This window comes from Haliaeetus albicilla, chromosome 3 (genome assembly GCF_947461875.1).
Source record: "Haliaeetus albicilla chromosome 3, bHalAlb1.1, whole genome shotgun sequence".
Classification (NCBI taxonomy): domain Eukaryota; kingdom Metazoa; phylum Chordata; class Aves; order Accipitriformes; family Accipitridae; genus Haliaeetus; species Haliaeetus albicilla.
Genome location: NC_091485.1, coordinates 52,221,582 through 52,249,302, shown reverse-complemented (window position 1 = coordinate 52,249,302; position 27,721 = coordinate 52,221,582). Strand labels below are relative to the sequence as shown.

The following is a 27,721-nucleotide window of genomic DNA, read 5'->3' as shown; positions in this document are numbered from 1 at the left end:
CACAGTTGGTGGAGTTATGCTGATTTACACCAGCTGAGGAACTGTTCCTATATTTTCACCTGGTTCATGAAGATTTATATACTAATTCCCTGCAAAGCATTATAATGAAAAAAAAAAAAAGAATCGCCTAGCTGGGTCCGCAAGTCCTATTTCATAAGTAAGTTATCTCAGCCTTGCTGGGTCAGATCTTACTGAGAGGACGATATATCCAGGGCTGTCATGTAAATCATTTCCTTTTGAATACTTATGTCTAATCAACTTCAGACCTTGTTTTGGACACATTGTACGTTTCATAAGCTGAAGAACTCTCTCTGATGAAATCCTTGCCTCCTGACCCCAAAATACATCTGAACAAAATTGTCCCATCAGGAGTTCAGATAATTGCTTGGCCTTTCCTGTCAGTCATAAACCAGACCGATCCAACTTTTTTGGACACTTCCCCACACTTTAATGTGCTTTTCAAACATATTCTGAACAGCATAACAGAATAGGAATGGTTGCTTTTATAAATGTGTGGTACTTTATATGTTTAAGCAAAGAAATCAGAGACTCTCTTTGCTGGTGCCATATGTATTATTGTGTGATAAAAATTTACCAGCATGTAGCTCTACAATTATTGTTCTTACAGCTCCATTAGTCTTAAATCTTATTTAAGTACCGTGGGCTTTTTTCTTTCACTGGAACTCCCAGGCTCTCCCTTTTCTTGCGCCAAAGCTTACAAAGCACCACATAGTCCAGGCACAATTTGAAGACTCGATCTTTCACATGCCCAGAGTGACTATGTTTAAGAGCAATGCCTTTCTGCTCCCACCCACAAACGCCTTTGGGGTCCACAGCCGCACAGCAATTTGGATCTAATGGAGGTGGCCGGTGGCTGACACAGCAGGACACCGGCACCGAGCGAGGTTCGCGCTCGCCGTCTGGCCACAGCAGCATCTGCCACGCGGGGATGCAGCTTACAACAGGGAGAAGCAGAAGTCCTTGTCGGGGGCCGAGCTGGGACGCTGCCCAAGTGCTGCAGGGGACAGCAGGGCGAGACATCCACATGGAAGGCGCAGCGAGGACTTAGCAAAAGCCAGTGGAAATTTTTCTATTGAGTGCTGAGGGGGCTACGATTTTCTGCCCCCAGGCCTCCTTGACAGCCTGCTGGGGTGCGCAGGAGAGCCTGGGGAGGCGAGGAAGATTTGCTGGAGGAAGCCAGACACATTTCTGCCGGTGAATGGCAAGCCACTCCGTGCACTTGGACGGTGCTAAATCCCAAACAATGAGAAGTATTACAAATATTCAGACATCACAGACAAGGGTTTACAGAGATCACAGTCTCAAGTTGAAAGCCTGGGAATTCCTCAAGGAGAAGGTGTGGTCTGGGGCAGCGCATGTGAGCCGAGAGCTTTCCAAGTGCCTCTGCAGCTCTCAACATCTGATGAGAAGATTAAGTTCATAGGCAAAACACATTGTGAAAATGGAAAGCAGGCTGCTACATCTGTCAGTAAGTTGAAAGGACAAAATGTACATGGATGTTAGAAAAGAAAAATCATTAAAAGGCCATTCTACATCAAGAAGAAATCTTTCCAAGGCGTGGGAAACAGGGACCTGCAGGGCTCGGGTGCCACAGAGGAACCTCACTTCTGCACCCAAGTCGTGGCCGCGCGAGCGGAGGTACAGAGCCATACATGTCACCTCACAGACCGTTAGGATGCTAAGCCTGTATATCTCACGGTCTCTGCAGACAGACAGCTCCGTTAGCCATCACTGTGCCTGTTTGAGGTGTCAGCCTCTTGGCAGTTTGCTGGAAGTCATCGCTACCTAGCAGGGGTGACAAAACTGAATATACCGTGACTCCATCTGCCACAATTTAGAGTTTAGCACTTTACACCACCAGCAGACAGTAATCTGGAAACACAAGTGGTGTTTCTGGCACTGGTGATTGACACACAGGTCGGGGTTTTGTCTCCAGCACAGCCTCATGAGAATACGTGCTCATGGGTTTCAGGTCTGTATGCATTACAGAACTGCTCCTGAAGCTTATGCTGGCTTTATCATTTTGCAGCATACCTTTGTGAGCCCGTAATCTCAGGGTGTATAAACTGTCCTTTGAGGACGTGCAAAAAAGCATGAATCCTCAGAAAGTTTGCATTCTCTGCAAGAGCACCTGCAGCAAAGAGCACAGGAGTCCCTTGGGCAGCTGTTGCACCCATCAGGCTGACAATGGCCATGGACCAGCATACACCGAGCTGCTTTTCCCCAGACTTTCCACTACTTCAGGACTTATGCTAAGTGTAGGAAAATAACTTTCAATTTTTCACAGCCCTCCATCTCTCCTCTTCATTACTGTGAAAGAATCATTCTCCTGCGCCGTGAATGGCTTGTGTGATTTCCAGGCTGGGTGCCCGCTGTTTCAACCTCTACCTTCTTGTTTCCTCACCTCGGCTGCTCCCTGGAGCTGCTTCGTGTCTCTGCTGTCATCCCTGTTTGACCCTTGCGGTGCACAAGGCGAGCACCATATGGAAAAAAACCCCATCTGTCCGCGGGCTGCATCTTCGGGCACAGAAATGAGCATACAGGACAAATGGACACAGAAATGAGGTCAGAGGTTTTCGTGAGGTGGGGGCACCGCACCGGTACAGCCCCACCCCAGGAAATACGGGCAAAATTAAGCGACCCCTCCTCGGAAAGACCTGCGTGACGGTCCCGGGGGCATTCAGGAGACGCTCGGAATAACGCGGGCGTGCGCGCGTGTGCCTGTAGGCCAGAAGCGGACTCGCAACAAGGAAAACACACGCACCGCGGGGCGGGGGCTCCTCGGGGGCCCGCGTGTCCCCGGCCCGGGACCGGGATCCGGCGGCAGCGGCGCCCCGGCGCGGCTGGCTCTGGCCGCCAGGTGGCGCCGTCGCCCCGGGCCGGGCCCGGCCGCCCTGCGCCGCCGCGGCCCGCCCCGGGCGCGGGGGAGGAGGGACGCTGCCCCGGGGCGGCGGGGGGGGAAGGCGCCGGCCCTGGCCGCCTCCGGCCGCTTTCCCGGCCGGGGTCGGAGCACACCGGGCTCTCCGGCGAGCGGGAGGTGACAGGAAGAGGTCGGGAAACAGGAGAGGAGAGCCCCGACACCGTGCCCCCCCCGCTCCCCCCAGGCTGCGCGCCCCTCGGCGCACGGGGGGGTCTTGGCCTTAAGGGAAGAAATCTGCTCGGAGCCTATGGGCCAGCTCCCACGTAGCGCACTCCGCGTCCACCCCACTGATGTCTGGGACCCTCTGGTGATTTACATCAGGTGCGAGCGTGATCCTCATTCTCAGTCGAGCGTATCCCCCCGGAGGGTTTATTCGCAGGCTGCCCGGGTTTTTCACCTGGGTTCTGTTAGTTCGTTCTGGGTGATGCATGGCAAGGGTCAGTGATCTTCCCCAGGACCCTCTGAGGTAGCACTTCCTCTTGGAATAGGAGACAAAGCCTTCTCGCTGCCCAGTGCCTCCTGCTAGCCTCTCAAATACATCATGTAGTTCAAACACTGTGGTCCGGTCCTTCTATGAACTGGTCTTATATAGACAAGCACGTTTCTTGGCTCTTCCCTCCGATCATTTTATTCTCTGCTGGTGGCTCTGAGCTCCCATCTCTGCCCAAGACATTTGCAGCAGCTTCACAATATCATTTAGCAATGGCTCACTTTAGTTGACAGATACTTGGTATTGAAACAAGCACACAATTCAGGAGTCCGTCACAGTCCGGACACATTCCCCCAAATTCAGAGACCAGATCCCCATCCCAGCTCTCAGCAGTCACCGAGTCCAGCCAGCATTTCGTGGCCCACCAGTGGATTTCTTCACAGCTCACTGCTATGGGCACTGCCAGGTCTCCCCGTGGTGTGCTCCGCTCCCTTCCCAAGCACCTGGGCAAAGGGCAGCCCGTGACATTTTCCAGTCACCATCTGCTGATGTTTATTTTGGCCTGCCTACAGGTGTTTCCAAATGACTTTTGTGGGAGAAACACGGAAAACAAGGTTTAGGGCAACCCATTGAAGGAATTGGGAGACCGAAGGTGAAAACTCCCCGGGCTGACATCTGCTCTTTTTGCAGCTTCAGTGCTCCATCCTGCCTTGCTCTGAGCCCCAGCATGAGCACGCAGCGTCGAATCCCTCGGGAGAGGCAAGGGCCATCAGCAGTTCTCTAAACTGCGGCTTAGGAGTTTATCCGGAACCCAACCTCTGCTCTGGAAAATCTGTGACTTCGGAGACAAGTGGGGTTTGGATGGGCTGAAAATCCAGCAAGAGCAGCAGATTTTCTTCAGCTGTGTGGATGCTGTTGTAGGCTTCATGAGGCATTGGTAAATGAAAAATGAAGTTATTTTAATAAACAAACATTCACATGTAACCATTGGAAGGTGAAGTCAGAAGTTTGGAGTTGGTTTGCATTTTAACAGACACAGAAATAACAACAAACTGAGGAAACATGCTTGTTTGTAAGGCTGCTTGAGCAAAGCCATACGAGTCAGACTGAGGGCCATCAAACTTACTTGTGCTGAAAAATATCCCATTGCTCCCTGAATGAATAAGGCAGTCCTCGACAGAGCTATCAAGGAACACGATTCCAGTAAGTTATATACAATTCTGGACTTGTTTTCTAAACATACGCATTAATTTTTTTGGTAAGAAGCCCATTACATTATTTTTGGCCAAGGCTCTCCTTTTCTATAGCTCTGATAAAGCTCAGTCTGTGAAATATTCCTTCAGCCACCTCAAAGCAAATGCTGACATCACCAAGAAGGAAGCAGTGCTAGAGCAGGAGAAATGTATATAAGGGAAAGCCGGGGCTGTGATTACATGTGATGAAATGGAAGATGCCCAGCCAAACAGTAAAGTGTTTCTGTTGACTTACCCTGGAACTTAGTCCTTTTGCTGAAGAACTACTGTGGGGTTTCAGGCACAAATGAGTCTTGATGAATTTTGAGGCAAAATTTGATGTTAATTAATTACTCTTAAGTTCTGAAAATTTTATACATGCTGGGGAAATCTCTCTATAAAGTGCATTTCTCTGGTTTCCACTCCTTGTCGTGCTGCTGTTGGGGATATTGAACACCTCCTGCTGTGGAATCCCTGCCCCGGGAAAGGGACAGCATCAGCTGAGCACAGGCAGTGCTGAGATTTATAGAGAAGTAAAGACAACTTCTGATATTAAGCAAAGAAAGCTGAGCTGGATAAAGAGCTTGCTCGAGTAAAATGAAGCTTTTCTTTTTTTTTTTTTCCTTCCTCTCTTTCTTTCTTAAGCTTAACAAAAAAAAAGAAAAATGGAAAATCCCCATTGATTGCATCCAGCTGTTAAAATTTTATGATACCGAGATCCCCAGTTGTCATGACCACTTCATGTAGTTTAATATGTAGTCGTATTCTTTTCAGTTTCATTTTCTTCCCCAACTTTAGTTAATAAAACACCTTTCAGACAGCCTGTTCTCAGCAGTTATAGAGTGCCTGGTCTTCTTTTATAAAGAGGAGAAATGCGTGCAACTTTAAGAACTAATTTGTATACACACACCCAGGCTGTTACCTGTGGGATACCTTGGCATGTGAGGAAGTTAAACTGGAACCATAATTCCCATTAACGTCAGTGAGAGCAACATTTGCGCGTTTCCCCATGCGAAGGAGACGCGAGCTGAACGGAAGCAGCTCTTTTCCGATCACCATAGACCAGCCCTGCCATAATAAGGTCGACCCTCTGCCCCAGCCAAGACTCCCCTTGCCTGCGATGGCTTTGGGCTCAGGCCCAAAATGAATAAATCTCTCTGGACTTTGGAAATTCAGCAGCAAACCAGCACCTCCTGAAGTATTGCACATTTATTCTGTTTCATCCGCAGCAAGCATGGAGGGTTGTTATCTACACTGTTTACACAGTTTCAGCTTGGCTTTCCTTAAAGGACTTTCTTGCTGCTCAGTTGGCATAGATAAAATACCCAGGATAAAGGCAATGCCCACATTTTCTGCTTTTAAATGCGCTAATATTTTTAGTCTGCCATCGCTCCTGGTTCCCTCCTGCCTTGCTGGCATTTGCCCACGCCAGCGGCCGTGCACGTGTGGTGGCAGGAGGGGCAGGAGCATGATTCCCTGTGCCAGGGCAGCATTGGCATCGGTGGGGAGGAGCAATGCTCCAACATCCACTTCTGCTTTAGAGCTCTTTGTTTGCTATAGCACACTGGCATTGCTCCGGCTTGCTACCACTGCTCCTGTGTATAGAAAAAAATCCCACCCTACATTAAGAAAGAATAAGTGTGCACATCAATAGCTCAAGGATTGGACCAGCTGATTTAATTAATCCCAGAACTAGCGTTTCAAATAAGGGAATCCAGAATTATGATTAAGCTGCAAAGGAATCAAAATGTGCTACGGGTGAGAGGGTTTTGCTGTGCTCTGGCTGGTGAATGCTTCTTTTTCAGCCTCGGCATTCTTTTGTATTGGTCTTTTGCCTTTGTGGTGTTGAAAATCATTTGGGGAATCTGTTTAATGATGCAGTTTTATGTAAAAGGTAACCACATTACTGCACTAAATATAAAGCAGTCACAGGAACTGAAAATAAACCAGTTTGGTTTCCTAACAGGTAGCACTGATAAACATTTTGGTCAGCCAATGCATTTTGTGGACAATGTTTAAGGAAACATTAGCTGCTAACATGCTTAGCTTGAGGAAGCTTTATCTTCCCTGTGCCAGTATTAATAGTTGTAGTTTAATAGGAAGCCTCTAATGATAACATCTTACTGCTTGTTTAATCATCTTTTACTCAGCAAAATAACTGAGTTAATTTGGGACCGAGAAAGGGTGTGGACACCAGGGCTGGCTCCGGTGCCCGGGAAGCGCTGTATGCCCCAGCACTGCTCACTTAGAGAAATACTTTGTTTCCCCAGAGAAAGTCAGCACTTTGCCCTTGCTGTGCCTGTCTCTCACTCTGTACCACGGATAGGAAAAGTGACTTTTTAAAATTACAGAGTTTTTAAAACGCAAAAATGGAAGTGCAAAGGGAAAGGAACACTTGCAGCATGTGGGGATGTTTTCTGAGATAGAGTTGAATTCACGCTGAGGATGCCCCTCTATTTAATACGGAAGACCCAGCCGACAGCCAACTTTTCGATATAAAACCACTGACAGCCTGCCTTTTCCTCTCCTTCTTTGATACCCGCCTCTTCCCCTCTATGCATTTCACTCCCTCCACAGTAAACCCAACAAAAAACAGAATAGGGGAAAGAAAGTGGAATTAACATGGCAGTTGTCACCATCACACGGTTCAGTCTGTGCCTCCCCTTCCCCTGCCACTGTCTTCAGGCATAATCTCCACAGATGAGGGAATATCCCCAGCCTGGGGACTGCTGCAGCACAGCTCCTTCCGACACCAAAGCATTGACAAGGGTCAACATGAATTTTGTATTTCCCAGGAGCTGGTTTCCTTTGCCAGGGGCTGCTCAGTTGGCACCCCCTGGTTTGGGTCTGCATGCGGCGAGACTCCTACGCTGCTCCTAAAGGGGTTTCTTTAGGGAAATGGCTGCAGGTCCTTGCCCAGTAAGACAGTAAACAACACCCGGTGGGCTCAGCAGAGCTAGCACTGGTGGAGTGCTTTGACCTGAATAAACACAAGGAAAAATTAAATTTTCCCTACCAAGAAAAAAATTAAATAGCAGTGGTATGGTGGGAAGCAGCCCCTGTCCTGAAGAGTTTGCAGCTGAAACAAGGAATGAGACAGAAACAGCAGCAAGGAGAGATGGAGTGAAACTCCTGAGGTAGTGTGAGTACGAATAAGATTGGTACCTGCATCTTCAGGGTCTCAGGTAAACTGCTCACCTGCATCCCGACACTGGTAACAGGACAGTAACTGAGAAGCCTTAAAGTCATTTCAGGGCCTGCGAGAAAACCTGGCTGCTGTGCTCAAAGTGCCCATGCAGTGCTGAACTGATGAGAGGGAAGCAAGGGAAATGAGAGGAGTGAGAAAGGAATCGTAAAATAAAAGGATGCAAATAAATTCCTTTGTGCTGTTATCCCAAACTGTGATGATGCAGCACTTTGTACAGACTCCTTCATCTTTTCTAAAAAGGAATTTGCTGTATGTCTCTATCCCTCTCCAGGCAGAACGTGTGGTTGTGATCAGTCGTGACAGTGAGCATCGTTTCACAGCACCAGCCTGAGTGAAGCCAAAGCTGAGGTACTCACCCCCCAAAAAAACCAAAACCCACAGTTAAATCTAGCTTACCAAAACTGTATGTATCCTTATGTAGAAAATGTAAAAGTGCAAGAAATATCTGCAAATTATTCCACAAGTTTTCTAAGATCAGAAGTTTCTATGCATATATGAGCTCCTGCACTCACTGCACTGAAGCAAAGAGCAGCCCTAGACATATGGCCACTAAGTATTAAAGACAACAAATAGTATAATTCAGCCCACAAATGGAGGGCTGGATCCTGCTGGGGCTGAGGTCCTTTTGTGTCCTACAAAATTAGGAACTGTGGATACTCTGCACCGAAGAAGAAATGCCGAGTATCCTCTGGGGCTGGGTTCACAGCCTAGTGGAAAGTCAGACTAAAAAGAAAACAATAAATTAAAGTGCCACCAAACTCCTCAGAAGAGAGAAAACTGCATCGAAGCAACAGCCTTTCGCTTTTAGCCCCCCAAGAGCTGAAATGAGCAGGCGCTGAGGTGGTAAGTGGTTCCCATCCTGCCACTGGCAGCAGGATATACGTTATTTAGAAAAGACAGAAATTGTCTGAGTTAGCAATGTAGCTGAACAAATTAGAAATGATAGTATAACTGGAGGTTCGGTTTATATAGCTGGAGCTCCGTGACAGAAATATAGATTATGACAGGTTAATGGGGACTGTGACATTCCCTATACATGTAAATAAACACTGAATTTGAGAACCTCTGTTTTCCCCAAGCGCTAGTAAATAAAAGTATAACAGAGACCTCATGTAAAGTAACCATATGCTTATAATTATACAAACATTGTAGATCCCCTGTGTGAGATTTCACATCTTTATTGCTTCTATTTTAATGTTTACAAAGTTAGTAGTAATTTTTCAAAACCAAATCTATCCTAAACAGGAAAGACAATTTCCTACATCATTTTAATTTTCTACGCCAGAGCGAAAAAAAGCAAACCGCTGTTGCAAACCTCTCCCCTTTCTCCTGCTCTATATGTTGCAGTTTGTTTCCCCGATGTCAGGATGTGTTTTGACGCACCAAGAATGCAGGAGTGGCTTCACTCTTCATGCCCATATATTAAGTTTTTAACTGTGAGTGAGAGACAATATGGTTCTAATCTAAGACAGTGACAAAAATGCAGAGAGCTTGCAGAGAAGCAACATTGCCACTGGTTCGTGGCAAAATAAAACACTGTAAAAAGCAACAGTGGTGTGTAGGGTTAGCCCTGCTACTTCTCCCGACTTTTCTTGTGAAAAGACTAACCGCCAAAAGCAGGAGCAAAAGAAAGAGAAATGGGAAAGCCCGTCCCCACGCTGTGGGGCTGCACAAGCCGCTGCCGAGCCGGGGCGCGGGGAACTCGCCTGGAAGAGCCCGGCGGGCCGTGGGGCACTGGGAGAGGCGTGGATCCCTTGCGGGATGCTTGGAAAGCAAAAGAGGACCACAATGCAGGAGCTGGTTCAGACTCTTCTAAGGCAACCCTACTTATTTGGGTACGCTCCTTCTTCTCCTGTTAGTTCACATGCCGTAGTTTTGACAGTTAAAATTCTTGTTCCGCTTAGAGTTTTGATGTTTATGTTAACAGTTTGGAGAGCAGGCAGGCTGAAACAAATATGCTGAGAAAAAAGTGATGGTTTTCCGTATTAAGCAAAAAATATATATATCTGGCTAACGTGATGGTCCAGGATGCAGGCAGCAGAGAAGGGAGCTTGGTGCTCCCTCCCCGAGGATGCTCTCAGCCGAGAGCAGGGCAGCCCGGCTGGGAGGAAGGCAGGGAGAGGAGCTGGCATGTTACCCACGAGGGAAAGTCCATCACAGGAAGGGGAAGCAAGTTCTGGGTCAAAATCTACCTTCTGAAAACCAATATTCCTGCTACTATGGAGCACTGAAACCCAACCTTTTCAGGAGCGCTACAGCAAGGAAGCAGAGGTGCTAAAAATGTTGAAGCTAAAAGCGATGGGAGTTCACTGCCTCAGATCTGGGGCCCTTGAAAGACAAGTCCTATTTTCAAAGCCGGGGCTGGTGTTTTGCTGAAAACCAGCACATGCGGACTACACGGGCATTTCAGAAAATGTTGTGCTAACTGCTCTGCCAGTAGGAATCCATACCCCCTGATTATGTGGTGTGACCACGGCCTTTTTGGAGCTTTTTGTGGTAAAGGGGGAAGAAGCCCATACTTTGATTGAATGCATTTTCTAGTCATTCTAACAGAGAATGATTTTGGTTCGCAGAAATAAAAACCCTACAATGGATCGTTCATGGTAAAATAAGCCACAACCTAGATGTAAAATATAAAAGTTCTTAAGAGGGACTGTCTACAAGCTGATCAGCTCTGTACTAATGCCACTTATGCACCACAGTAAGTCTTCTGAAAGGCCACAAACCAGAGGTGAAATGAGTGATGCTTAGGCCTTGGCTTGACCACTTGTGCAGGGATGAATTTTAACCTCTGACACTACTCCTTAACATTGCTGCTCATTTGATGGTTAGAACAAGAGAAATTTCCATTAAAATTCCAGGGGAAAAAAATTACATTTGATTTTGGCTGTCTCCTGGCTTTCAAATTTGCCTCTGATAATTTTTCTTTTCTCCAGAATGGCAAATTCACAGAAAGGAAAAAATTTGAAAGACGTGAAAACTGTGTGTGCTAGTGCAAGGAAATTAATTAAACTGGTTTTAAAACTGCAGTTTTGCAGTCTCCAAATTGCTTTAGTTTGGAGAAACATATTTGAAATTTAAAAAATGATTACAAAGTATTTATAATGCAATTATAACCTGAAATCTGGCCAACTTTTATTGTTGAGAAAACCAGAAAGGAAATAATTTTTTTAAAATGCTATTCTTCTTTTTCTGGTGGCTGCTATTATTTTACTCTTTTTATTGTTGCTGCCATTATTACGCCCTTTGTCGAGCTCCGAAGCTGGGACCCCACGTGTTTCACAGGCGCTGATTCATTCTCATGCTGTCCTGCGAGGTGCCCGCCCCTGCCTCCGGTTCCCAGGTCCAGTTCCACACGGTTTTCTCAATGCCGAACAAACCCAAAACTTCTTAAGACGGTTTGATATATTCAAGTCCCTCGCAGTGATCTGACTGTGTAGCTGCATAAGGCACCACGACTGCTACATCTTCTCAGTTCCCTGTGTTCTGTCGTTCCCTTAAGTGACTGTCCTGGCAATTAGCTGTATTGAACAATGGCATTGTCTTCCAAAATGGCAAGGGGACACCCTGAGCAACTGGGCCTAACGCTGCGAGAAACAAGCAGGAGAGCAGCACTACCTATGTTATAGCTGTTCCTACCACCTGTGTATGCTAACGTGCGGTGAGCATCTCTGTCTTGGGGTGATAACAACAGGGCGCGTTGCCTCCCCCAGCCTCCGCACTGCCTGAAAGGTCGCCGGAGCCCGGAGAAAGAGCCCCGTTGGCTGCAGAGGGCTTCGAGTCAGGCCCCCGATAAAGAAGCGAGGGTGGAAAGCAGCCGTCCGAGTGAATTTTAGAGAATGCGTTAAAATGTGCAAAAGCAGCAGGTAGAAATTAAATCGGGCTGATGGAAGTTGCTCTCAAGACCACTCGACCCTTGCAGCTTTGCATTAGTATGAAACCACCTTCCCTTGGGAGAGGAGGAGGCCAAGGGAGGAAAAAGCCGAGAACAAAGAGGGAAGAGGAGAGACAGACCGAGAGACAAAGGCAGGAAGGGAACAGACACTCCGGGAGCAGCGAGGGGACCCTGGAAACCAGCGGGGTGGGAGTGGGAAAGGGCAGCCGTGCAGCAGCAGTGCTGGGGACCGCAAGGAGGGGATGTGGGAAGTGGAAACAATATCAGAAAAGGAAAATAGGACAATGAAATGCAGCAGGAGAGAAAAGAAAGAGCCTGGGGGACTAGGGTTGGGCAGAAGTTGGCGGAGAAGAAACTGGAGCTGGGCAGCTGATTGGAGATAGCAGGCAGAAGCGTGGAATAAGTGAAAGGGGCACAAAAGGGACAGAAGGAAACAAAAAAGCGATGATAAGGCTCCGGAAGGAACTGGGTCATGGCAAGAAAAAATAGCCAAAATGCTAAGTACAGAGCAGAAAGGATGGGAGCGGCAAAGGGTAGCAGAAGTAACAAAAGTGAGGCATCAGAAAAGTGAAGCCGAAGGGACGGGAGGTGGGGGAAAGGTCCCAGAGCAGAAAGCAGCTGATGAAAAGGGAGGGGAATGGTCAGGAGGGCAGCTGTGAAGCCAGGGGATAGGCAGGAGGAGTGAAAGCACAATAAATAAAAGGGACTGAAAAAATGGGATGGGGAGATGTGGGAACTGGTTTTGCAGAACACTTGCCTCATTTCTGCACTGTCACCAATACTCTTTTGTAGCCCTGTTCCTTCACAGTTCATCTGCCAGCACCTCGTAGTACATCTGTCCCACTAAAAAGAAGCCAAGGCAATGACAGGCCCCGTTCTCTAATCCAAGCTATACAATGTGTCCCACATCCACATGGTCACATCCAAATGGCCATCTAGGTACAGCCCCTGGCACAAGCCATAACTTGTAACAGGCCTGGGCACTGGCTGGGAAAGTGCCTGCTGGCATGGGCCAAAACCACACCAGGGAGCTCGCTAAGCCTTGTATGGAGGGTTGCAGGGCAGCTCGTGAGCCCCTGGCTTGGAGTTATCTTCTTCCCTAATGCAAATCCAGCTGGGATCACTTGGAAACTGAGTCCCTCACTTGCTTTGAATGTCCTCCTCACTATCCTCATCTCCCCTAACATCTCTCCCCAAGAGCTGCGGAGCACGGTGGGACTGAGGCAGACTGGGACCTACCAGGCTAGATGCCTGCTCCATATGCCCTGGCTGGGTCTGCCTCATCCCACTGATGTGTGTGTTGCCCTGGGGTCGGTGCCAAAACCCCAGGCATGACTTGCCCTCTCTTGGTGGAAAATGAGAAGGGGGAAGAAAAAGAGAAGAAAGCCCAGGCTACGACTGCATGGCCTGTGAAGAACTGCTGCTGATGGAGGAGCGTGGTCAGAGATGTCAGATTCAACGCGGGGTGAAAGCCAAATTCCCTTTATTTGCTATGGACTGAGCTTTCACTGCTAAACATGCACAACCCTCAGGCTGCAGTGTCGTTTGGTGCAATGAGAGGAAAGTCCACCAGTGGCAGAGATGGGGCAGAGAGGAGAGGTAGGAACAAGTGGAGAATGGGAGATCAGGAGAGGAGAGGAGGAAAACTCAGCATAGGGTAAAGGAAAGCAACATGGGGAAGCGGAGGAGGGTGTCTTGTGGCTGCCAGCAGCAGCAGCCGTGCCGTGGTTCAGGCAGGAGGATGAGGAGGAGGTCAGGAAGAAGCAAGGATGGAACAGGACAGGTAGGGTAGCGCAAGCTTGTTACCATGCTTGCTTTGTCTATGGCTGTGAACCCTAGGTGGGTGGTAGGATGAAACCATCTGGAGACCTGACACAAGCCTTATACGGGAGGATGCACCACTGAAAAACTGGATGAAAAGGGGTGGGTGAATCCTCCTGCTTCTGCTCCACTGCTGTCTCCTGCATGACCAGCGCAAGGAGGTTCTGTGCCCTGCTTTGAGAAGGCTATCCTGCCTGCCCTGTGCTGCATTTTCCCAGGCCCCAGCCTGGCACCGTGCTCCTCTCCGGCTGGTCCCCTCTTGGTGGCTGTGCGGATTTTGAGAGAAGGAGAACTGTCTCTGGGCCTTCATGCCCGCGCCTTCCCTTCCCTCTCTGACGGGTGGCAGGGCCTGCCTCGAGGCTGCCCACTAGGTGGGCCCTGGCTCATCCCAAGGTGAGATCCCACTTTCCACCAAATTCTCCTTCCTGAGAGACCCCTGCTTTGTGCCAAGCTCTCGGGCACATAGCCGTGGGAATATGGAGAGCCTGGAGCGAGATCATTAGCGTCACACAAGTCCGCCCACACCCGAACCTCCAGCCCCCGAGACCCGAAACTGCAGCACCCAAGAGGCACCTGGACCCACCACAGCGTTGGTGGGTTGATGAGAAGCGGCACCCGAAGGGCGGCAGCGAGACGCACGGCATCTCTCCCCGGCCCTCGCGTCCGCTTCCCGCGTGGAGTCCACAGCGAGGAGGGAGCGAAGGGACCCCCAGGCACCCGACCGCGGGGTGTCCCGCCCCGCCGCGGACCGCCCCGCGGGGGCGGGCTGGGTGCCCCCACGGGGCGGTCCGCGGCGGGGCGGTACCCACGGGGCGGGGCGGGCTGCTCCGGGCCGAGCCCGCCCGGGTGCAGTCCCCGCTCCGCGCCACGCCGCCGCGCAGTCCCCGCGCCGCTCCGTGGGCCGCCGGAGCCGCACGTCGGGCCGCCCTCCTCTTCCTCCCCACCGCCGCCGCCTCTCGCTATGAATGCACGCCGGGCCCTGCTCTCCGCCGCCTTGCTCGCCAGCCTCCTCTGGGATTTACCTTGCTGCCTCCCGGCTTCCCTCCCCGCCTCCTCAGAGCTCGCCGCCTCCTCCAGGGGCGGACGGGGCCGCAGGGTGCCGCGGTCCCCTCGGGAGAACCGCCCACGGCAAGGGGGACACGCCGTGGGCCGGGCGCTGCCACGGGCGGAACCCCACGAGTACATGCTGTCTCTGTTCAGGACGTACTCCATCGCGGAGAAACTGGGCATCAACGCCAGCTTTTTTCAGTCGTCCAAATCCGCCAACACCATCACTAGTTTTGTAGACAGGGGACGAGGTAAGTTCTGGCCCCCCCACGCCCCTCACCGTCCCCCCGGGGCTGCGGCGCCCCTTCCCACGCCGGTCCCCGGTGAGAGGCCGCCGTCCCGCAGAGCCTGGCGCTGGGGAGGTGGCGAGCGCGCTGCATCGGTCACCGGCGTTTCCCCCCTCCCCCGGCGTTGCAGAGAAGTGGATCTTGCGGTAAATTGGGAGTCGCGTTGTTTTATTTTAAAGCAAACTGCCCCGCGGCGCTAAACCCGGGCCGCCGCTGCCGTAAATGCTGCGTGCGAGAAACACGCGTGTTCCTCCCCGAATCGTTACGGGGTGGTGGGAAACACGCCCGAGCTTTGCAGGCGCACTTTGGGTGTAAAGGCAACCTTGACAAAAAAAAAAAAAAAAAAAAAAAAAATCGCTCTTCTGGTTTCTTTCCGTCTGCCGGAGAAAGGATCGCTCTTATCGCTGCAGCTGTAAGGCAAATAGAAAGTTCAAACTGACCGAGGGCAAACATTTGCTGCCTAAAGCTGCTCTCGCCTCGGGTCGCTTTATCGGGGTTACCTGCAAGAGCACCAGCCCCGCTTGAAAGCGCCGGGGCTGGGTGGCAGCCGGCTCCGCTTGCGGGGAGGCACCCCGAAGCGCAGGTAACTCCCGGCCCCGGGGCTCGGCGAGGGGCCACCCGGACTCGCCGTCCCCATTCGGGGCCGCGTCCTACGTCCTTTAAGCCCGAAGTGCGCGGGGCTGGTCCTCACCCATCCCCGGGCCGGGAGCGGCGCCGGGGGCCGCTCCCCCGGGCCCTCGGCTGCTCCGTGGCGGGGAGCGCGGAGGAGGGGAGAGGACGGGGCGGGCGGCGGAGCCGGGGGCCAGCCGGGCCCCAGGCCTTGCCCCCGCTCTCCCCGCGCAGCACCGGTGCCGCGGGGCTGCCGGGACCCCTCCGCGACTCGCAGCCCCGGCCAGGGCCCTGCTTTGCTTTCTCGCGTTGTTTAATCGCTCGCACCCGGGCGGCGGGAGGAGGTTTCTCGGCGACCTAGAGGGAAATTTCCCTTCCCTCAAGACGCTCCCGCTCCCCTCCTTTTTTCTTTTTTTTCCCCATTATCCCGGTTTGTGAGCCATTAAGAACAGACTAATTAACAGGTTCTTAATGAAGGTAGTGCATTCTTTCCTTCTCCCCCCGCCACCTCCCCCATTTGAAGACCCTCCCTTCCGTCCGCCCCCCCAGTCCCACCCCCGCGGGACCGTGCCCGTGTACCTGCCGGCGGCTGGCAGCGGCGTCCGGCAGCTGCCGGCAGCGGGGGAAGCACGCCCACCTTCCCGCTTCCCCGCCGTTTTAGGGCAAAACGCAGCGCCGGGAAAACCGCACGGCTGCCTGGAGCTCCAAGAGCCGCTCGCTTCCCAAACCAAACCGAACCCAGACCAACCCCCCCCGCCGTCTCCCGGGGCCGGCAGCCTCTCCTCCCCGCCCCGGTCCCCACGGCTCAGCCCCTTGCCCCATCGCCACCCCCGGCTCGGGGGGCGTCCTCCCCCGCGGAGGCAGCTCGGCGGGGCTCTTCCCCTCCCGCCGCGGTGCCCGTCGCGGCCCGCTGGACTCGGGAGGGTGCGTGGAAGCGCCCACAGTGGGTGCTCCCCGCGGTCGGGAGCGCCCAGCCGTTTCCGAGGGGAAAGGGGACACGGGGTTTTGCTTTCCGCCTTCGCCTTATGGGGACTGTTTTCTTCGTCGCTGTTAAAGGGGGGGGGGGGGGGGGGGGCGAAGGGGGAAGAGGACTCGCTTTCTAGAAATATGGTTTCGAAAGCTCAGCCCTCAGAAACGAGCTGGCCCGGTTTCCCCGCCGGAGAGGAAACGGGGTGCTAATTCTGCGAGCCGCGGGGAAATAGAGCCGCGCTCAAGATCATCTTATTCTTGATAACCAGAAGAAAGACAGTTAATTTAACAAATTTAGCTCATCTCGCTGCATGGGAGATTCTACTCCGAGGGAAGTGATTTGCTAACAGAAGTCCTGGTTTGATTAAGGAAAAGCCTCACTTTTCCCCATTGATTTTGATTTGATGTGTCACAGGCTGTGACCTTCTGCTGGACCTTCTGAGGGTTGCTTAGCATCAAGCCACTGATTGGAGTATTTCAACTCAGTGATCTAATTGAGTGTTCATGTCATAACATATCAAATATTGTCTAGTCTCCCATAATGAAGCGGACCAGCCAATGGCACATCACCAAAAAACTTCAAGAGAGCTTCCGTTCCTCTGAAGTGGTAGCTATTTTACTGCCCACCTCCCCGTGGGCTCCTAGCCCAGTTAATTGGCGAGCTGGAGTTGTGCTGATGATGAACAGTCTTTGCTCAGGGAAAGCGGGGAAGGGGGGTGCGTGTGTGGAAGTTTCTGTCAATTCATTTGCAGACAATATAGCTGCCCAAATTGACCCAATTAGATGGGCTACTCTTTACCTAAGCGGCAGCTCCGGGGGAGACGGCGGTGGCCGTCCCTCCTCCTGCCCGCACGGCATCCTTCAAGGCAGGATTTCGGGGGGGGGACGGGACGGGACACAGCAGCCCAGAGAGGAGCGCGAAGCAGCTTCTAGTCCTGCCGAGAAATACCCTTCCCGCACGGCGTGGGCTGCTCTGCCTGTGTGTCCGTGAGAGCGTCCTGCGGGGCCGGCAGCTCGGCTGCCGGCTCCTGCCTGCAGCAGCCCCCGGCGGCAGCAGCCCCGAAGCCAGCCCGTCCCACCGCCCTCCGCAGCTGAGAGGGGCAGAGCCCTTCGGTGCCGACGCCGACAACCGCTCCCCTTCCCCTCTTCTTTCTTCCCTTCCCGCAGGAAGCTAATAAGATCGCTTTCAGGCTAGCTCGAGAGGGAGAAAAGCCACACTACTGCATTATATATATATATAATTTTTTTTCGCCCCATGGGTAGAAAAAGAGCGCAGAAAGGGGGGAAAGGGTTCGCGATTCCCCCTTCTCCACCCCCTCCCGCCCCCCACTCGCTCCCCCTTGTTACGGTCGCAAGATCAGACAGGACCTAGCTGAATGTAGGAAAATTACTGTTGGCACATGAAGTAACTCATTAAAACGCAGATGGTGCTCTCGCTGGCCTCAGGACCCCCAGCATTGGAGCTCCACAGTAAGGCAGGACAATTAGGAGCTGCAAGGACTCCACTAGGCAGGGGGAAAAAAAAAAAAGAGAGAGAGAGAGCGGGAGAGAGCTAGAGAAGGGAGCTATAAACAAGCAAATCCACAGCTAGCCAGAAACGCGGCACGGCTCGGAACAAACCGAAAACAAAAAAGAAATAGCCGGGGTGCGAGGCAGCGCGATTTTCAAAGGGATCTCCAGTGGGCAGGGAATGCCACAAGGGCCGGCTGCCGTGGGTTCGCGTCCCCTTTCCCTTTTGTGTCCGTCGAGCTGCCCGCAGCCGCGGTACCGCGGCCGGGCTCCCCCATACGAAATGTTGAGCTCCGCGCCTAAGGGACGGGGAAATCGAAATGGGTCGAGATCGCCTCCTGTTTCCCTTCCCGTTTTCTTTGTGCGGTTTCGTGTTCCAGTTGAGAGGCAGCTGATTCAGATGGGCAGGGGTCCGACCATCGTTATTTTGCTCTTGCCATTAGGGTCGGGAGGGGGGTGAGGAGAGGGGGCAGGACGAAAGGGGGATCCCGTGTGCAGAAACTGGAAACGGCCCGGCTGTGCATGTGGCAGAAGAAAAGAGCGTAAATCCCACTCGAAGTTCATCTAGTGCAACATGTTTATGCAAAACAGCGGGTTTCTGGGTGGACCGAGAGCTGCAATATAGTGTAATCTGTGCAGCGCCTTTGCCCAGGCAGTGTTGTCGTTGGCAGGAGGAAAATGAAATATAAGCAGGGAAGTATTTTAATGGGGAAGGAGGGAATTCACAACTGTTAATTATTTGGTGACCTTGTATTCGATTTGTTTGAGCCCCTTATAAAAACACTAATGCAGACCAGACGGCCGGAGCGCGGCAGCGAGCAGCCGCTTCTCATCCCCGCCGTGCGCCCGGGGAAGGAGCGAACGGCACGGCCCGGCCCGGCTCGGCCCGGCCCGGCCCGGCCCGGCAGCGGGCCCTCCGCGCCCTCGGAGCCGGCAGCGCGGGGGCGGCGGGGAGCGGGCTGCGGCTCCGCGCTGCCTGCGCCTGGGGAATATTTAGGGGTTTGGTGGGTGCCGTCCCCCCGCCGCGCTGCGGGGGCTGCGGGAGGGAGCGGAGCGGAGCGCGGGGCCGGGCCGCGGGCGGAGCGGCCAGCGGCTCGTCCCCTCCTCGGAAGCCGCGGCCGCACCGCTCGCCTCTCCCCGTTGGCAATCGGGGGTGTCGGAGGGGGTTTCTTTTCTATTTATACCGTTCGTTCGCGTGTTTTCTTTTGCGAAGGCGCGGGGGTTTGCGCACGGCAGCGCGGCGGGACGGGGAGGGCGGTCTGCGGGAAGCAAAGCCCGCAAGCGCTGCGAGACGCAGCCCCCGCGGCCGCTCCGCGGCGCAGGTAGCCCGGCGGCGAGGTGCGCGGCCGCGGAGCCGCTCTGCTAACGGGAAGGAGCAATTAAAGCCTAGCAAGCCATTCCGGTGGCTCCTTTCGGACCCGATTCTGATTTTTTAGTTTTAATTTTGCAATCCAGAAGCCCACCCGCGGGGCTTGCTAAGAGGCCGCGTTGAAATTTTTTCTTTTTTCCTTTTTTTTTTTTTTTGAGGGCGGTAGGACCGAGCTCTCCGCTTCGGAGCTGCTTAGTTTCCGCCGCCCGCGGGGCGATGCCGTGCTGCAGCCTGGGCTGGCCCCAACCGGGAACCATGCGGCCCGCGGGGAGAAAACCCGGCGCAGCCCGGAGCCAGCCCGGCGCTGGGCACGGCAGCGGGGCGCCTCGCCCTCATTTTCCTCCTCGCTCCGTAGTCCTAGAGAAAAAAAGCAGCCGATCGGAGAAATGCTCCTTTCCCTGCGATTTCGGGGCAGGCTGGAACTGAGGTCGGGCGTCCTTCCGTGCCTGAAGTCTGGTTTATGAGCGAAAGGGGACGTTTCAGTCCGTGCTAGTTGTGGCCAGATCTGTATGTTGTGTTGCTGTGTCCCGGCGCTGCCACATATATCGCTCAGAAATGTCCTCCAAAGCGTCCACTCGCTCCATTTCTTAGCTCCAAGCGCCGGGAATAGGCAGTCCGATTTTCTCAACACGGATAATTTGGGAAGAATGATTTCTCCTCGATCGAAGTATTTCGGGTAGCGAAACCGCCGCAAACGGGGAAGGGGAAGGGCGCTCGGTTAATGTCTGTTACAGCAGGTAGAACCCCCCCAAGGAAGCCCCTCTCTGCCCCGGCGCATCTCTGAGGGCGATGACGACAGACGAAGGGCCCGGAGCCCCGCGGGATGCCCCGCGGGTGTCGCGGCGGTCCCTCTGCGCCCGAGGGCCGGGCGTCGCTCGTGGGAACCGGGGACGCAGCGGTGGCAGCGGCGGCAGCGGCGAGCCGGGGAGCGGGGCGAGGGCAGGCAGCCTTCCCGGCGCAGGTACGGTAAAGAGGTGATCAAAGGTATATCGCAGCCAGGTGCTTCCCCCCTCCGGGGTAAAAAAAAAAAAAAAAAAAAAAGAAACCATAATGGAAACAGCCCTCCATCAGCTCGCTGGGGTTTTGGCAGGATTGGGAACTCGTCCGAGGAAGGTGTGGTCTTTCCCGGTTACTCGATAGCGAAGCGAACGAAACATTTAAATCTAATCACCCGGTGTAATAAAAAACCACGGCGAGGCAGGCGCTGGGAGACGCGGAATTGAAACCCGGAGAAATACCACACATGGAGAGTCAGCCCCTTGTTTCCACAGCTCGGGTAATGCTCCGAGAGAAATACCTGTCAGCCTTGCGACTCTGCAGACAACGTGTGGGCAGCCCCTCGCAATTACGGGGGATATATGTTTTAATTTCCAGATTATTGTTGAGCGAGCGCCTGCAAAGGGTCTTTAAACTGCAAATGTGCTTTTGGTTTGCGAGTTTAAATATGGCTTGAAAGAGAATTTGGGAATGGGAAAATTCTTCTTGAATGTGGTTTGGGTATAATTTGCAGTGATGTAAAGTTAAGATCTGAGCCCTGATGAATTGGCCGGGAGCCCAGTACCTGATCTGCCATGAAAAGGGAAACTTTGTGTAGCCTTCGTTAACCCCCGGCTCGCCTCAAAGCCCAGGCTGCCGGCGAGAAAGCGAGCCCGGGAAGCGGGAGAGGCTTCACACGGGGAGTTTAAGGAGACGTCCCAACCCGGTCATTCATTCAACCTCGGAGATGATAAAACCGCCGCCACCGCAAAGCGGGGGAGGAGGCGGGCGGGGACCCGGCGCAGCCCCCCCGGCCCGGCCCGGCCCGGCCCGGCCCGGCCCGGGGGGGGGAGCAGGGGGCACGCCGCCTGCCCGGGCGCTTTGGGAAGGGCAGAGCGGAGCAGGGCTGCTGCCGTCCCCCACTGCTGGCTTAAATTCCAGCTAGATCTACCCCCTTCTCCCCCTCCTCCCCGCTTCCAATATTTTATCTTCGCCCGAAGAAATAAACAACGCAGAGTCGAAATAAAACTAAGACTTACCGCGTAACTAACATTCATCTAAATTAACGTTACAAATACAAACGCACCTCTCCGGTGCATTTTCTGCAATGTGGCTTTCCCCAGCCCGGCTGGATGTGAGATGACTTTGCTGCTCTTCCCAAATATTTCGGTAACGGGAATAACGGTAATGACAGCCTCAACTGGCCTGAGAAAAAAGGCAAGATCTCGACCTGGCTGTTAGAAACCCCGGATTTCACCCCAGCCGCTGCTCGGGTTTGAAGGAAAAACTGAAGGGGACAAGCCCCGATCCGTGTCTGCTCCTCACACGGAGGGAGAGGGACAGCCAGGGTGTCCCCACGCCGTCGCCGCTGCCGCTCTTTGTGTGCTGGGAAGGCGGCAGCTTCGCTGGAACAAAGGGTCCCCAAACCAGACCCGTCTCTCCCCGGTTTGTGGAGGCTCCGGAGGTACCGCTTTCCCTCCCCGCCCTCCGCTCCTTTTCCCACCCTCTCGACGGCGCTGGGAGCGAGCCAATACTGGTTTAGGATTATGTATTCATCTGGAATTATTAGGTTACAAGAGTGAATAAATAGCGTTTATCTGATCGGATTCAAAGCTGCTTATTTGAGACAACCGGCAGCCCTGCCCCTTTCGGGGAGCGGAGAGGGAGCCGGCAGCTGCAGGAACCAGCGGGAGTTTTCCAGCGCAGGGTCGGTGCTGCCTAAACCCGGCTCGGAGACCCGCTTGCCCGGGGACACATTTCTTTGCCACTCAGCCGTGTCCCCAGCGTGCCATGCCACCGAGCCCGCCGGAGCGGCCGTGCAACGCGTTCAACCTCCGCCAAGCTGGACCTTCGAAGGAAGCTGCTGGGCAGCGCGTTGCAGGCGCCCCCCCCGAGCAAGCCTCTGACACCCACCCGCAGGACCGGAGCTGGCTTCCCCCCGCCCCGCCACACGACAGGGGTCTGCAGCCCCTTTATAAACCGCTTTCAGCAGCGGGGGGCCGCGGGGAATTCAGCCTCTCCCCGCTTCCCTCCCGTCTAACCCGCACGCCTGGCTGTCACTCCCGAAGGGGCCTTTTCCCCGCGCCGCAGCCACCTGCCTGCGTGGGGGTTCCCGGGGGGAGGGGGAGCGCGCTGTCACCTCTGTGTCCCCCCATCCCCCGGGAAAGGGCTGCCCTCTCTTTCCCCTAAAGCCCGGGCGGTCGGGCAGTGCTACCCTGCTCCTGCATCCCGGTAGGGCTGCGGGAGACCCCAGGGCGGGGGCACTGGCCCGGAGTAGGACGGGGGGGGGGCTGTCTGCTCCGGAGGGACAGCGGGCTGGAGGCAGCGCTCCCCCCACCTCCACCCTTTCGCGACAGGGAGTGCCAAACAGGGAGAGCATCTCCCTTTGAAACCAAGCCTGACATCCCCCCCAGCAGAGGGATGGTTAAAAGCGGAGCTGTGCCCAGGCCCGGCTCTGCCCACACCCTAAAGCCCCGAGGGAGGGGCAGGGGAAGGCGTTGATCTGGTTTTCTCGACGGTCGCTGGAACCGTTGGAGGAAGGTGGGAGGCAGCTCGGCGGGGCCAGGAGACCCGTCTGCGCCGTCCCGGATCCCCGGGCGTCTGACAGATGCTTGGGGGCAGGGAAAGCCAAAGGCGAGGAGGAGGAGAAGGAGGAAGGGGACCCGCGCGTTCTTGCCCGAGGGATGCACATCCCCTTCTGTCTGGAGCCCCCAGTCCTGCCCGGGACTCCCTTGAAGAAGGGGACAACGGGCCTTGAACTCTCCTGAGCTGCCAGACCCTCCTCCCGCCACCTCAGCCCCCGGCCACAAGCGTGTGAAGGACGCAAAACCACCCCCAAACCCACAAGCGACCCGTGGGCCAAACCCTGCTCCTTCCTTGCAGCGCTGCCGAGACTGTCCAGCGCCCGTAGGCAGCTCCCGCTGGATTTCACTTTTCTTTCCAGCAGATCGAGAGCAGCTGTTGTCGTCACCTGGGGCTGTGACGACATTTTTGGGGCTGTGTATGTGTTTTTTGCAGACTCCCCCCGCCACCCTCTTGAGAGGCATGAGCTTGGCCGGCGGGCAGGCTCCGCCGTGGGCTGGCGTGGACTCCCAGTCCACGCTCCATCTCCCTGTTGGCGTCTGGGGGAACACGCAGCAGCGCAGGGCGACTTTCGAGTATGCTAATCTGCACTGATTAACTGCATGGTAATCCGCACTGATTTTTACTTTGCCGTGGTGCGCCTGAAGGTCTTGGTTGGCATAAATCATCCCCTTGTCCCTCCTGCCCCCCAAGGAGGTTGCCCCGGAGCTGTCAGGTAGAGCCGAGGTCGCGAAATGCACTGACTAGGAATCGCAATGACCTTTGATATCAATAAATAACAGGGGGCTGTGCATTTCTTTAGTCTCCGTTTCTACCTCTGGAGCAGGCTGAGCTTGGAAAAGCAGCAAGGGGCTGCTGAACAGAGGCTCCAGTGACACTTTTACTATTGAAATCTACACAAGCTTTACTAGCTTCTGGGGAAACCCAGGGGCTTTGGGAATTTTTGTATTTGCTGGGTTGTAAACATTTTATTGGAAAGCAGCTCGGGGGAATCTGGTTTGCTTTCTGGGCTGCACTTTGTACACCAGTGTGTCAAAAAAGAAGTCCAGGTTTTTCTCTTGAAGGAGAGTATGTATGTGTATATATATGTGTGTGCGTAACGTATATGAACACACAAACACTGCCAGTCCCACATTGCTGGTGGGGCTGACGGGCAGAGGATGTGCGTGGAGCAGGGGCTGCCTCTGGTGCGGGAGAGCGGTCTCCTCCTGTCTGGTGAGGGTCCTTCTTTACCTCCTCTTCTTCCTCCTCGTCTTCTTTTTTCTCTTCGCTTCACTTTTCTCTTCTCCTCTTTCTCTTTGCTTTTTTCTTCCTCCTCCTCCTCCTCCTCCTTCTCCTTCTCCTCCTCCTCCTCCTCCTTCTCCTCCTCCTCCTTCTCCTTCTCTTTCCCCTTCTCCTCCTTCTCCTCCTTCTCCTTCTCCTCCTCCTCCTCCTCCTCCTCCACCTCGTCCTCCTCCTCCTTCCCCCCGCCGTCCCCCGGGCCCGGCTCGGTCCCGGCTGCCGGCGGAGCCCCTGGTCCCGGTCCGGGGGCGGGCCCGGCCGGGCAGCCGGCGGCCCTGCCCGCCCTTCGCCGCCGCGGAGACCTCTCGGCAGATGCCCCCGAGCGCGACTGACTGTCATTCTGTTTTATCTCGCAGACGATCTCTCGCCCGCTCCCTTGAGGCGGCAGCAGTACGTGTTCGATGTGTCGACCCTCTCCGAGACGGAGGAGCTGGTGGGGGCCGAGCTGCGGCTCTTCCGCCGGGCCCCCCGCGGCCGCCCGCCGCCCGCCGCCCCGCTGCACGTGCAGCTCTTCCCCTGCCTCTCGCCGCGGCCGCTGGACGCCCGCGCCCTGGACCTGCGGGCGGCCCCGGCCGCCGGCTGGGAGGTCTTCGACGTGCGGCAGGGCCTGCGGGAGCAGCGGCCCTGGAAGCGGCTGTGCCTGGAGCTGCGGGCCTCGGCGGGCCGCGGGCCGCCGCGCTGGCTGGACCTGCGGGGCCTGGGCTTCGGGCGCCGGACGCGGCCGCCGCAGGAGCGGGCGCTGCTGGTGGTCTTCACCCGCGCCCGGCGGCGGAGCCTCCTCGGGGAGCTGCGCGCCGAGCTGGGCGCGCCGCCGCCGCCGCCGCCGCCCGCCGCCCGCCGCCCGCCGCCGCGGCGCCAGCGGCGCACCGCCTTCGCCAGCCGGCACGGCAAGCGGCACGGCAAGAAGTCCCGCCTGCGCTGCAGCAAGAAGCCGCTGCACGTCAACTTCAAGGAGCTGGGCTGGGACGACTGGATTATCGCCCCGCTGGAGTACGAGGCCCACCACTGCGAGGGGGTCTGCGACTTCCCGCTGCGCTCCCACCTGGAGCCCACGAACCACGCCATCATCCAGACCCTCATGAACTCCATGGACCCCGGCTCCACGCCGCCCAGCTGCTGCGTCCCCACCAAACTGACTCCCATCAGCATCCTCTACATCGACGCGGGCAACAACGTGGTGTACAAGCAGTACGAGGACATGGTGGTGGAGTCCTGCGGCTGCAGGTAGCGGGCGGGACGCCCCTCGGCGCCGGCCGGGGCTGCGGCCGGCGGAGATGCGGCGGCGAGCGGCGAGCGGCGAGCAGCGGCGGCGGCGGCGGGGTCCCGCGCCCGCCCGCAGCGCGGCTGGGGCGACGGGCACCGGCGGGCGGCGCGGGGCGGCGGCTGCCGGCGGCGGCGGGGGGGGCTCGGGCAGCGCCCGGCCGCCGCTGCCGCGCGGGGACGGCGGGAGCGGGCGGGGCGGGCGGCCAGGCCCCCGCCGCCTCCCTGCCCCGCTTCCCTTCCCGCCCCCCGGGGTTTATCTGGCGATCTGTCCTGCCCCCCGGCAGAGGTGAAGGCAATTCACCAAGTACAGAAAGAGCCGGGGGAGGGAGGGGGAGCGGAGGGACCCTCTCTCTGAAGTTGCTCTCCAGAGGGCTGTTTCGTTTCTGCCCTCTCTCTTTCACATTCCTGCAAGTTTACCGGCCAGAAATAGCCTACGCCCCCCCCACCCCCCCAAGGAAAAAAAAGAAAGAGGAAAGGACATTAAAAAAAAAAAAAAAAGAATTGCTCGAGATTGTAATTACCAGTTAGGTTTTATTTCAAGACAGCAACGAAAAACTGTGAAAAGCGAAGTGTTACGGAAAGCACAGCCTGGGTGCATTGGAAAGGAAACTCCTTCGGATCTCACGAACGGTGCAAGGATGCCATTGCCAGATCTGTAGGTAGCTCTAGCTCGGCAGCCCTCGCAACCTGCAGCAGTATTATACGCAAATGTTGTGCTGGAAAAGGCGTTTTGTGTAAGATTTCTGTTTCTTTCCCGCCTTTGGTCTCAGCTGCGGCTTCACCTAGGGAAAGTGCACTTCGAAGCATGCCTAGCCCTTTCTTAATGTAACTATTATCTTCGTAGTTTCAGGCTTTTCCCCACTGATTTCTAGAATTGTTGGCTTATCTGGTTTCGCGGAGCTACAGACTGGTGGAAAAAAAAAATTAAAAAAAAAAAAAAAGAGAAGAGAATAATAATATAAAATGCTAATAAAAAGACTCGACCAGGAGCAATAATTTAAAATGCACATTTTGCTTTGGATGCACTGTTGTTCATATAAAAGTTGTAAATATTTGTTTATTTAAACAGACTGAAAAGTGCAAAATGGAGATGAACAACATGCATTTCTTTTTTTAATGTACAAAACATTATATGCACTCGAAATGTTATAATTTCTAATATTTTTAAAAGTTTATATTTGAGTTGTACAGAATTAAGCATTAATCAAATATTTCATCTTTACTTAACATTATCGTTTCCTTAAGATATTATTACAAGATTTAAATTCTGTGCTAATAATGGAGAAAAGAACTTCTTTTTTTTTTTACTGTCTACCTCACTATAATGCAAGTATTTACAACTCTAAAGTTATCTGAGGTAAATTAATATTCAGAACATTTTTACAATACACCTTTACTGGACAATACTACAACTATTACTGTATTATTAAACGTTTTTTTTTCCAAAAAGTCAGCTTGCTTTTATATGTTCTATTATTTGGTTAAGTAAGTCTGAGTTCTCAAGTAAACATTGGCTCCAGTTCTAAAATGCTGCAGAGTCGAGTTGGAGCAAGTGCCACTTCAAGACGTACCTACAGCCATTCTTCCTATCTGAAGACTTTTTGTACTCTCACAAGATCTTTAGTTTCGTCCTTGGTATATGCCGGTGGCATAAAGCTGCCTTATGTTTTTATGCATTTGATGCGATGATTACTGTAAGTGGGAGAATGCATTTAAGGGGAAAAATTCAGGCAAACCTTTGTAAATCTCATCTGTACTGGGCACATTTATATACACTGTATGATGATGATGAGCGAAAGCCAATGAATGTTTTATAAATGATATTTATTTTGATGCAATGGGTAATATATTTATTAAATATTTCCTGGCTATCTCTTAGGTAATGAAGAACTATTCAATGAGTAGCTGTTTCAGTAAGAGAAGGATTCCCCTCCTTCTCCCACCCGGAGAAGGTGGTGCAGGCAGCATGGGGGCTGTGAGCCCCACTCTCGGAAAAAAAAAAAAAAAAAAAAAAGCCTCATCTTACATGCAGAAGGGCTGAAAGAGCTGCTCACCTTGTGGAATGTGTTTGAAAAGAAGGTTCTTTTCACGGAAAGTGGAATTTTTTTACCGTATCACGAGATCTGATCACACACGTTTTTCTCTGGCCAACTTTCACACCCTCGGACTGGTGCTCGAACAAAGGATTGCAGAATCGGGCCCCGAGTGTTTGAATAGCAGCAGCTGAGAGACCTGTAGAAGAGTCCAGCCTTAGAGTTGGTACAACTGCCAGAGGAATATTTCTTTTTACTGCTTGATGGTG

General features: G+C 53.9%; 1 protein-coding gene across 1 annotated transcript; it reads left to right on the top strand.

Annotated features, from left to right (window-relative positions):
• Positions 1-14,369: 14,369 nt before the first annotated feature.
• GDF6 (growth differentiation factor 6) lies at positions 14,370-26,425 on the top strand. The gene is made up of 2 exons (XM_069779722.1): positions 14,370-14,825; positions 24,513-26,425. The coding sequence occupies exons 1-2, from the start codon at positions 14,489-14,491 to the stop codon at positions 25,382-25,384; spliced, it is 1,209 nt and encodes a 402-aa protein (XP_069635823.1). The 5' UTR covers positions 14,370-14,488; the 3' UTR covers positions 25,385-26,425.
• Positions 26,426-27,721: the final 1,296 nt, after the last annotated feature.

Coding starts and splice junctions, on each gene's coding strand:
- GDF6 (XM_069779722.1), top strand. CDS start 14,489: ATGAATGCACGCCGGGCCCTGCTCTCCGCCGCCTTGCTCGCCAGCCTC. Junction 14,826..24,512: donor TTTTGTAGACAGGGGACGAG/GTAAGTTCTGGC, acceptor TTTATCTCGCAG/ACGATCTCTCGCCCGCTCCC.